Source organism: Apaloderma vittatum, unplaced genomic scaffold (genome assembly GCF_000703405.1).
Source record: "Apaloderma vittatum isolate BGI_N311 unplaced genomic scaffold, ASM70340v1 scaffold2388, whole genome shotgun sequence".
Taxonomy (NCBI): domain Eukaryota; kingdom Metazoa; phylum Chordata; class Aves; order Trogoniformes; family Trogonidae; genus Apaloderma; species Apaloderma vittatum.
Window position 1 is genome coordinate 33,541 of NW_009728838.1, and position 12,362 is coordinate 45,902.

The following is a 12,362-nucleotide window of genomic DNA, read 5'->3' on the forward strand; positions in this document are numbered from 1 at the left end:
TTTACAGCCTCCTTTAAGGTAGCTGTCGAGAGCTGTGAGGTCTCCTCTCAGCCTCATTTTCTCAAGGCATTTTTCTAGGCAGCTAGTCGTGGTGTTGAGCTCCTGCTTCCCTGGAGTCATCCTCTGGCACACGTGGGTGGTGGGCGACGTCCTGGGTGGTGGGTGACATCCCACCTCGGCCACCGGCCATGTGGGACGCAGCTGGTGCTGCGGGACACGCTGAGGTGCTGCAGGTGGGGCAGGGAGGGGAGGACAGCATGCAGACCGTGTTGTTGCCCTTATGTGTGAGAGGGAGGTGTGGTGCAGAGCTGGAAGTTTGTGCTACGAGCTGTTAGGTTACCTTCCAGAGTCTTGCAGTTAGGTGCCAAAAGCTTAAAGTTCAGAAAAACAAACCCGCTCTTAGCTGTAGATGTTCTGCTTTCCACTTGCTCCCTGCAGTGTTGGTTGGCCTCATCCTACTGAAGTTCACATCACTGGGAAAACTCCCGGAAACCGTGAAATCCGATGGTACTTGCCATAAAAAAAAAAAGACGTCTTAACGATTGGTGAGCAGGCAGTGCTGCAGTCACCTGCGCACACACCTGAGTGCCTCGGAGGTTGAGAAGCCGAGTGCATGGACTGCATCTAGAGTTCACTAATGGCAGCAGGAGTCATATCATACACTGTTTGACTGCCTGAATCTTCATTTAAATTGAAAATGTTTTAAGGTCTGTTCTGTTTATCTGCATGCTAAGAAAAGTGTTTAACTGCTGAAGTAGTGAAGAAGCTTTTTATTTTTTTCTATCTTGGATTTAGAAAACAAAGCCTGTTGAAATACTGCAGACACTAGTATGCAAAGCTGTTCTGGAAAAGACTCATTAAAGTAATCGGGAGGGTTTGCAAATTAAGAACTTCACTGTTTAGCCATAGGTTCCCAAACTACTTGAGAATTTTCTTTTCCCTTCTCAAATGCTGACTTGCCTGTTACCTCTACGATCACTTCTGGCACCTGCATGTTTGTTTTTATGTTCTTCCTCCTGTCATCTCTTCTCCTCCTCTGAACTTTCTCCAACTTAGGAAGTTTTAATTTATTACTCTGTCTTTGTTATCTTATCTTGTGGGAAGCTGTCAGAGGAAGACTGCTAGTCTGCCTAAGCAGCAGTATTGTAAGTGGAAACCAGGTCAACTATTTTTTTTTCTTTCTCTTTTTTTAAACATATGGAACTTGCTGGGGTTCCTCTGAGACAGGATGACTTTAATTTCTCTGAAGCTTGCTTGCACCTTTATGCATGTTTCTTTTTAAAGAGTATTTTAAAACACAGAATAGTCAAAATGTGGAGACAACTGTACACATTTTAGCTCCCTGTATACACAGAAAATAGGAGCTGCAGCATATTAATGCTTGTCTGTGTGCCAAAAATGGGTCTATATTTTTAGATAGTTCAGCTTAAGCTTCTCAAGAAAGGGAGGAAAAAACATGCAAGATCTTTTTTCTGTCTATTGCTTGCTGATTTATAAAGTTTGATTCATCTAACTAGGTTCATAATGACAAGTTTATGCATTATGTAGGTTTACATTTGTGGCAAATAGAATAGGAACATAGAGACTTCTGGTAATGTACAGGTGGTAGGACACAAGGAATTAAATTGAGTGGGCAAACATTCTCCCAACTTTTAAAAAGAACATCAGTTTATTTTCCCCTGGTTTTTTTTTTAAAGTTTCTTTGGACTTCAGGCTCCATGACTGGAAATTCTAGGAAACATCCAGAACTATTTTGGAGGCTGATTGATGTTTACATGAGTATGTCTGGGATAGTACTTAAGAGTCTGACATTTTTTCTTTTCTGACTTAAGGAAAAAAGAACTGTCTTGAGTCTGCTGTCGAGAAGGGCTTTATTCTTGCTTTGTGCCTATTTTTCTGCATTGGAAGTATAATTAAACGCAGGCTATGAAAGTATTGATCTTTCATTTAGACATTTGACTGGATCGTACTAACAAAATAGAATAACAAAGGAAAAATTTTGCATAGGATGGTGACTTAGATGAGACCTCTTCTGCTTCTCTACCTGGATAGTCATTCTGGATATGCATGTCCATAAACGTACTACATGATTCAGCTGTCTTCCTCTAGAAACCTTTATTTGTTTGTTTGTTTGTTTATCCATTTATTTATTTATTTATTTATTTATTTTTAGTTAGTTAGTTATCAGAGCTCTGGGGGACTGAAACCTCTTCACTTATCTCCTGTATCTACAGCATAAAATTAACTTGGACGATGAATATGTTGAAATGCAAATGTCGTAGTACTGTTGAGAACTTAAAAGGTGGATACTTTCCAGCACTGCCAGCTAAGTGCATCAAGAGGTTTCTCATTTAATTTTTCTAGGAATTATTTGTTTGAAAACAGAGAGATGAAATTTAACTTGTTGATTCTAAAAGGCTGTGGTTGAGTCCTGAAGCTTGTCGGGGAGGAGGAGAGGTAAAGTGCAGCAGAGGAAATGGGATTTTTAGTAAGAGTTTAGAAAATCTGGTCTTCTATGTTTCTTCAACCTTGCCATGCAGTGGCAGTCTGTTTAGCCTTTAAAATCAATGTATGTTCACTTTCTCTTTGATTGCTGGCAGAAATTTCCAGCAAATACAGTAAGGTGGTATCTTTGAATAGGAAGGGTGGAGGTTTGGGGGCTTTATTTGTTTTACTGGCAGCTGTTGAGTACTACCGCGGGTGGGATCCCTGAGTCTATTCTAGTGAGGCCACCAGCTAAATGTAGGGTGATAATTTGTATTTTTCCATTTTGGGGAGGCTGAAGCATCACAATTGAAACATTTTTTTCTTGAAGTTCATGTTAGTGTCCTTTCTTCTCTGGATGGATTACACTAAAAGGTACTTTGATGTTCCTGACATTGTTCATGAAAAAATAGAAGCATTTGTTGCTACATGAGGCAAAATTCTTTCTGTACTGCGTTTGAAATCCATCTATATATGCATTTCTGTGCTTCATGAAAAAAATTTCATTCGTACAAGAACAGCTAGTAATAATATCACAGAAAAGAACACATCCAAAGGCAACCTTACCAGACTGCTGCAAAAGTTAATCTGATATTTTTCCATTGTGTGGTTCTAAAAAACTCTCGTTTTTACTTTTCAATTCAATGCATTTGAATTGTTAGAAACTCTGTGTCTAGACCTCGTGGCTCATACCTTGAGAACTTCCCTGAATCACAAACTTTGGACATGAAGTCTTTCTTTTCTTGGTGTATGCTGCATACTTATTACTACTGTCTTTCTTAATTCTTTTTCATTATCAAAATACTATCATACAGATACCTGTCTAAACCCCTGATTATTTTACTGTCAGCTTAATTTGAAATTATTTTTTTTCTTGAATTGCTTGCATAGTCAAGGCCTCATAAAATCTTTATTTCAAAGTTTGTATGAGTTAAATTAGGCAGATGTATTACTTTTTAAAAATACATGGAAAAAATTTGAATAGTGACTTTTTTACAGGCCAGTGTTCTTTGTCCTTCTAACTTCTGTTGGAATGACACACCACGTGTTGTGAGAATAGCAGATATGTTTTAGAGGAGAGATCTAAAGAGGTGGGAAAATAAACAGGTTGTAGTATACTGATGAACTTAAAATGTGTGTATGATTGCTTTCATGTAATATGAACAGTGAAATCAGGCAATAGAACTGGTCTTACTGTGCAGTTATTGGTGGAAGAGATATTTATCATCAGCAGTAATTCTTCAGGTTTCCTGCTGCTGTGGATTATAGTGTTTCCAGAGCAAGTTTAATTATCTCATATTGCCTCCATCTTTGATTACTGGCTGTACTGATAAACATCCGCATAAATCAGAGTTAGGAGAATAATATGTAAGATTTCCTCGTGTAACTTTCTGAAATGTGTGAATTGCGACAGCGTATGTTCTGCGTTAAAATACATTAAATGTTTTGGTGTGCTTTTCTTGTTACAGATTCAGAATATGAACAACATAATCACTTTTCCATTGGACAGTTTGCTGAAGGGAGATCTGAAAGGAGTGAAAGGGGTATGTTTATCTTCTTACGTATAAAATTATGTTGGTACATTAAATATATTTAGTTAGCGTATCACTCGTATTTGATGGAAGCCAAATATGTTAACAAAGTAACATATTAGATTAATAAACAGATTTTTTTTTTTTTTTTTAGGTTTGGGTTTGGTTTTTTTTCTTGTATGAATTGAGTCATCTTTCTGTTTGTGGTTCCACATACAGCGTGCGCTTGACTATGTATACAAAACAACTTTGGAGAAGCTAAGCTTTAAAAACAGCCCAGAGATACAAAAGATAAGCAGAGAAAGAGGTGTAAGAATTTAAATGTTTACTTTCTTGAGGAGGGGGTAGTACCTCATGTAAAAGGATTGTGAATAATATGTTTATTTAGCATTCTAAGCTTACCTGGAACTGTACAGATTATTAAGAAAGCCACTTTAGACTGCATGAGCACAGGGTTTTCCTTAACAAAGCTGACATCTCTTTGTGCCTTGAGGATATTTCCTATTTGAAATAATAATAACCTAGGACTCAAATGATATGTTTATAATAAATTTCAAAGCTATAGCCAACGCTTATTTGGCTTACGCTTCATCTACTACTGAGTAAACAGGAAGTGACTGGCAGCTATTGTTCTGTGATATCGAAGGAAGAAGAAAAATGTACATGGACTAAAAATGGTCTCTGTAAATTACTGGAGGATAAATAGTATTATTTAGTAAGATAGGCTTATTTGTGTTGCTTGCTTACCACATTTCACTCCTTTTGTTCTTCTCTTTTTCTATCAGAATAAATACATTTATTACCATACAGTGTTGCCCCATGTTCGACTTGAGAAAATAATCCAATGCTGCTTTAATGATTGTCAAAATAACTAGCTGACATGGAAGAATTAGTTCCTCATCTGTAGCTGCAAATTTTTTCCAGTGTCTGACAATTAACAGTATTTTTTTTGTAGTTGGCTGGTCTCTTGAACTCCAGCAGAATCTCAACTGCTGCATTTTTAGACATCAGTGAAATAATCTTACAACTTAAGATCATTTTATTCAAATTGTCTTCTTCAGAAGGAAAAAATAAAGGAATTTTGAACATAATTCAGAATTCTCACAGGATTAGTTATGTTGAGCTGTACAGCCTATACTGCTCCTATTAAGTCAGCGGGAAATGATTTCTTTAACTTCAGTGGGATGAATCAAGTCCTTAGCCAAGGCTGTACCCCAGCAGCGAGACCAGGTGCTTCTTGCCAGTGGAGCCAGAGATGGAATGATGAGAAAATAGCTGATTTGATTAATTGCATAGTGTCCTCTTGGGGTGACACGTGGTTACACTTTCTAAGGAGTAAAATGGAGCCATAAAAAGCATCCTAGAGATGCTTTTAAAAGCATGAGTGTATTAATTCAGTGTACAAGATTGTTTTTCCTATGTGCAGTGTTGCTTTTACACGTTCCTTAGGTGAGCTATTCAAGAGAGAATGGAGTCCCTTATTCTAGTAGGTGCTGCAAACAACCAAGGTGGGTCTTCATTGTTAGATCCACAGTATGTTTCAAGTAAATAACTAATGGTGGGGTGTCTTTTTTTTTCTTTTTTTCTTGACAGGACTTGAAAAAACCCTTTGATAAAGCTTGGAAAGACTATGAAACAAAAGTGTATGTATCTTTTTAAATTTGTATTTGAAAGAGAAGTATAACTGAAATCTGTAAAGGTCTTTCTTTAATGTTAAGTTTCCACCCAGAAATCCTAGATGAGAAGCTGAGCTCTTTTTTTTTTCCCCCTCTTAAAACCTGGAGCTATGTGAAAGTAGAAGCACACAATCCTTTGAAATGTCGTAATATAAAACTTATTTCTAGAGTAAATTGTCTTTTGCGTGTGCCATAACAACTAGTGTTAATTGTAGGCCTCTATGTAGCAAAGTTCCAAGTAATGAGCATAATCCACTAGTGCATGCTCTTCTGGTGTATGTTCTTCCACTTCAGTCGAGCAAGTTTTGCTTTAATTGTGAAAGAAAGTTTTTCTAATTTTTGATAGTGTCCATATTACCACCCTGTATTCTACTACCTGTGAAAGCCCATTCCTTTTCTACCTTCCTCTACTTTTGGAGGGCACTACTATACAAAATGAGAAGTTAAACACCCTGCATTTTCATCCTTAACTACTAAAAGGACAGCAACATAATTGTACTTGATGTCCTTCTAAGCATTTGTTGCTGTTGTTGTTTTGTTCTTCTCCTCATCAGTGACTAATTCACTGTAATTAGTGAGTTTAGTTGACGAGTCCAGAAGAAATTACATGCTTTATGTCTGAGTGTTTGGAAATGTCTTAACAAAAAATATCAAGAGGATGCAAGTGAAGATTTTAGTTCTGGATTTGTAGCCTAAACCCCTTGCATTGACTCTGTCATGTCTCTGGCTTCAGCATGTCTTTGGAGACTGTGTCCAACACTGAGACCTTACTTGATGCTGAGCCTTTGGCACTTGCCAACAGGGTGGTTCAGGCTGGGGATGGGGGTGTTGGCTGTTACTGTTCCAAAACTGCACAGGATTCCAGATTGATCCAGTACCAGGAGCCTTAGTAAACTGTGTTTAATTAGTGCAGTTCAATAAGGACAAGTGTAGAGTCCTGCATCTGGGGAGGAATAACACCAGGCACCAGTACAGATTTGGGGATGTACTGCTGGAAAGCCCCATGGAGAAAGACCTTGGAGTCCTAGTGGACAGTGAGTTGTCCATGGGACAGCAGTGTGCCCTTGTGGCCAAGAGGGCCAATGGGATCCTGGGGTGCCTTAGGAAAAGTGTGTCCAGATGGTCTAGGGAGGTTCTCCTCCCCCTCGACTCTGCCCCAGTGAGACCACACCTGGAATACTGTGTCCAGGTTTGGGCTCCCCAATTCAAGAGAGACAGGGACCTACTGGAGAGAGTCCAACGGAGAGCTACGAGGATGATTAAAGGACTTGAACATCTCTTCCGTGAAGAGAGACTGAGAGAACTGGGGCTGTTTAGCCTTGAAAGGAGACGGCTGAGAGGGGTGGATGTCAAGAAAAAGGGGACAATTTCTTCTCAGTGGTGCCCAGCAACAGAACAAGAAATAATGGGTTTAAGTTAGAACATAGGAAGTTCCCCCTCAACATGAGAGACTTCTTTACTGTGAGGATGCCGGAGCACTGGCACAGGCTGCCCCGGGAGGGTGTGGAGTCTCCTTCTCTGGAGACTCAACCCCCGCCTGGACACGTTCCTGTGTGGCTGCCCCAGAGGATCCTGCTCTGATGGGAGATTTGACTAGATGATCTTTCGAGGTCCCTTACAACTCCTGACATTCTGTGATTCTATGTAGAGATTTTCTGCATTTAATGCTAAAGCTGGATGCTCTCAGCAGGAGTATTGTGTACTAGAAGTGGACGAACACCTGAGAGTTGTTGGTTTCTCTCCTGTTGTGTATATAGCTCCATTTACCATAAGCCACTTCGTTGAAGATGCCTGATGCATGGAATAAACAGCTATAAAATCAGTTTTAATAATAGAATTTTATATGCAGCTAAATGAATCAAAGGAGTCGACAAAGCTCAGCACCTAAGATCAAAGATGATTTTGGTGCCTTGTAACTCTTCAAGTGGTTTGGTGCCCAACATCAAAACAGTTGTTTCCTGGGTTGGCCAAGTCAATTGTATCAGCACAACTGAAAGTCTCTAAAGTAGAATTTCATAGTGGCTCCTATTTCTTTTTCCAGTATTACCTGGATTGTGACTAGCGATTGAGTTTCATATCACACATCCAGCATCTTTGATATTCTGGTATAGTGCTGCATGTATCATACCATTTCTGATGACACAGGTCCAGAAGAATCACATATGATGGCTCTGTTTAACATGAGTAGCTCACAGATGCCCAGCCACCTAGACTGGCTGAGAATCTAGCAGTGGTTTTTAATGTTTTGTTTTAATTGCACAAAGTTCTAATGATTCTCTGGTGCCCCCTGAGTTAGCCCATCTGAAGTCATGTGCAAATGACCGATTTCTTCAGAAATTATTCCTGTAGGTGATTCACTCACAAAACCAAGAAGTTTAGCGAGTTAGCTAAATTTCGTTATTCCTTTTATGAATAACAATGAGAACAGTCTCATTACTGCTTTCTCGTCTCAGTTTATGAGGAAGACCTGAGTGACCTTTGCTTTTTGAAACTACCTGGCTGTAGCTGGGTTTTCATAACAAGACATTCTGAAATATTGAGGTAAACTTCCAGTCTGGCAGTCTGAATCCTTGGAAGATTGTGATAGCTCCAGTGTTCTATGTTTTTAATATCAGCGAATGGTCTTGTTTGATGCTGTGCCAGTTATTGGCTGTTGCAGTAATTAAGATTTCTATTCATTGCCCATGGCAGCAGTGGATCTCTGAGGATGGGCCATAAAGAACAGCCCTGTAATTTACACTGCGGTTGCCTACCAGTGCTTGATTGCCAGATCTGAAAGTTTGTTTACCTTTGTATAACTTAGTCATAGTGACATCCCACAAAATCTATGTGCACAGTTTGAAATACATTTGCATGCTGCTGGGACGTAAACCAAGAACATTCCTACCAGTAGACCAAAATCTCTTGACACTTTTAGAATTTCTGATAGAATGTTCACCAGGATGATTATGTTGTGGTGATGTTTGGTCAGAGCAGGTGGTCTCTTCCCAAGTTACCTCTGTAGTTTCTGCAGGACTTTTTGAAAAATGCAGCACACCTCCTTGACAGTGCTTATTTCCAAGCCATTTTTGCGTCAGGTTATTAAACATGCAAAAACTGAAAGCAGCGCAACTTCTCCAGGAAATTCTTTCAGATCCATTATAATTTTCTTTGATATTTTCAGGTGATGGGCTGGTACAGGTGCTGTGTGCTCTAAGTTTTTTAAGTGGTTAGATGAAAGTTCCACATCAATATTCTAGAGTTTAAAACTCAGTCTGGGCTGTTGGACTCTTTCACTCTGATGAAGACTCTGATCAAGAGCCTGAAGCTTGGGTTTAAGAAATTGTATGTACAGGAAAATTCTTTAGAACAAGGAGCTTTTTTTTTTTTTTTGCCTTTTTTTGGGTGTGTGTGTGGTTGCTTTAAAACAGCAGAAATTATTTACTGTGGCTTAAGTTTGGCAGTCAGGGAATACTGGTTTTCAGTGCAAGCTGCTTCACTTCTACCAAGGAAGAGACTGATTTTCCATAGTTCTCTTGAGTCAAATTCAAACAGGAATTTTCCCAAGAACCTCCCACCCCTGCGGTAGGATTTGTCAGACTCTCTTGTGTGTAAAATCAATTTCCAGGTAAGTTGAGGTGTTGCCAGCTACCATTATTGACTGTTGGTCTTTACAAATTGGAGTAGGTAAGCCTAATGATATGATTTTGAAACTAGGTTGAGAATATTAGTCTGAATCTGTTCAGGTCAGCTTTATAATTTACTAAATTTTGGATATAAGAAAACTGAGGTTTTTCCGGGTTGCTATTATATGTGCCACTGAGGTTTCTGAGATAATAACTGTTTTGATTCTGTGGCTGTCCCAAATGGATCTGAACTTCCTTATAGCTGTGTGTTTTGGTCGTCTGTGGCAGTGGAGATACAGAGTCATTGCAAGAATTCTGTAATGGTGAATTGAATTTCTTTGTTGTAGTGTCTTCACAGTCTCTGCCTTAATGAGAACGAGCAAACAGGCTGGGAGCGTTAACCTCGGTCTAACCTGCAGCTTGTGTTGCCAGCATGGGCAGGTAGATGTAGGTGTCGATAGCCAGGGGTCTGTTCAGCCTACTTCAAACTCTTTTATTTATTTTTTTTCCTCTTTCTTTTTACTTTGGATTAAAAACTATTCGAGGGTGCTAGGCTGCTCTTTGTCTACATATCTCTCTGGATCACAGGTTTAAAATCACACCGTTCATCTGCAATTCCTAGTCACAAGTACAGATCTGTGAAGCTAAGTGCTGGGTATCAAAGTGATATTTTTGTAGTCTGTGGAGAACTGATGATGTATTCATCCTGATTTCTGTCTTGATAGGCTGTCTTTATAAGGAAGAATTACAGCTTATTTGAATCAATGTCTTATCTCTCTTACTTGCACCTTTATGATGATGTATCAGGTGCTGATATAGTCAAGTGTGACCTATTTGAAAAGAAATTCACTTAATTAAAAAATGGCATTTATTTTGCTTTTTCCCCATAGCAGTTTCTGAGCTGCTGCTTCAAACTCTGTTCCTAATTAAGTGTGTTTAAAAATAGCTATCTGTCTGGTTTTGTTTGGGTTTTCTTACGTTCCTGGATCACCATCCGTCAATGTTGATTATCATGCAACTTCGTCTCTCTGTAGCTACGTAACTTCTCAGAGTATTTTCCTGAAGATTGCCTTAGCTGAAGTAACTCAGGGAGGCTGGATCCATTTTTCCTTAGTACCTCGAAACTGTTCTTGAATAAGGGAGTAAGAGGAGCAAGTAACCTGCATCTTTGTGCCAGCCTACCTCAATCAAAAATTCTGAATATCCTTAGGTGACACTCACAGATAATTCATCTTTTCTCACCAAGAGTCGTTAACAAGCTTCACTAAAAGCTATCAAGATTTCTAAATGTTCGTAAGATCTTAAAGTAGTTAAAAGCAGTGCATTTCTCTCAGGACCTCGGGTACAGCCTGTTTTTTTCCCATATAAGAGCAGGGCAACGCTGCTTGCCACCCCAGCACCGCGGTGGGACGAGCCTGTTTGTGTCCTTTGGGTAGGGCTGGTGCAGACAGGGCTCTTTTTTGTTACGAGGCAGTTGCTTTCCGCCATGTACTTAAACACTAATGGCAGACGCACCAGGGGAGCATATGGGGAAGCAGTACACACATCATAAAAACTGCTCATTCTCCTAGCAGGCAGACCGGATTCAACAAGGCAACAAGCCAGATTTCACCCACATTCTTCAGTTTAATTGGTCCTATTGTGGTAGATTTTGAGGTAAAGACATTGTATCAGTTTTGCACAGGAAACAGAAACATAAACTTACCGAAGCGTATTATTTACTCATTTTTTAGCCAAATAGTAATGTCTGTATTCCAGGCATAAATGTGTCTTTCCTGAAAAGAAAGAAATGTTATTTTTTTTTATAAAGGTCCCTTATTTTTAGACCTGTAAATATGTATTATCTTCAGAAGCCCTCTGCTAATAAGTGTGCTAATGCTGTGGAACATAAATGTTTAATGAATGCTAACAAGCTCTTCCTGGGAAGGCTGACTCCCTCTCCTCATTTGCCATTCTCCTTTGAAAAGCCGGGCATGAGGTCTGCTGTGCACAACTGAGTGAAGAGCAACAAGTTGTTTAAATGTGCTTATGGGATTATAAAATCAAGGAAATAGGCTGAGGTGCATCACGTTAATGTGTAGAAACACAAGCACTCGTGTATCTGGCTGTGTCTCTTAGCATGAATGAATTGGTTTGGAACCATTTGGAGTCAATGGAAAAATTAACAAATTCTTGTAACAGTCTTCTGTAAAAGTGCCTGCATAGCTCTTTGATTAAGTGTTTCCAGTTTGGTAAACTTGTTTTTTTACACAATACCTAAAAAAAAAAAATCTGAAAGTTCTGCAAGCTTTTTTTAAACTACATCTTCAGAGCTCTAACTAGACTCAGTAGATCTTAATATTCATAGGGTGGAGATATTTCTGCCACATTTCCTTTTAAAGCATGTATGTCATACAAAGCGGAAGTCACATCTTGAAGATAGCGGCATGGAATGAAAGTCCTAAACTAGATAAATTTAATAACGAATCATAGAGTAGAATAATAGAATCATTTAAGTTGGAAAGGACCTTTAAGGTCATTGAATCCAACCATAAACCTAACACTTCTAAGTTCACCACTAAACCACGTTCCTAAGCACCACATCTACACGTGTTTTAAATACCTCTGGGGGTGGTGACTCAGCCACTTCCCTGGGCAGCCTCCTCCAGTGCTTGACAAGCCTTTCACTGAAGAAATCTTTCTTCATGTTCAATCTAAACCTGCCCTGGAGCAACTTGAGGCCCTTTCCTCTTGTCCTATTGCTTGTTATATGGACAAAAGACTGATTCCCGTCTTGCTGCAATCTCCTTTCAGGTAGATGGAGAAAGCAAGAAGGTCTTCCCTCAGCCTCCTTTTCTCCAGGCTAAACAACTCCAGTTACCTTGGCTGCTTCTCTTAAGACTTGGTCTCCAGACCATTCACCAGCTTCATTGCCCTTCTCTGGACATGCTCCAGCACCTCTATGTTGTTCTTGTCGTGAGGGGCCCAAGACTGAACACAGGATTCGAGGTGTGGCCTCACCAGTGCCAAGACCAGAGGGACAATCTCTTCCCTGGTCCTGTTGGCCACACTATTCCTGATACAGG

At 39.5% G+C, this 12,362-nt stretch overlaps 1 protein-coding gene across 1 annotated transcript in view; it reads left to right on the top strand.

The window, feature by feature from the left end:
- ASAP2 (ArfGAP with SH3 domain, ankyrin repeat and PH domain 2) overlaps positions 1-12,362 on the top strand; it is a 93,357-nt gene that overhangs the window by 33,281 nt on the left and 47,714 nt on the right. The window contains 2 exon segments of the mRNA XM_009874207.1: positions 3,954-4,028; positions 5,610-5,659. Of these exon segments, the coding sequence (XP_009872509.1) occupies positions 3,954-4,028; positions 5,610-5,659 (125 nt within the window).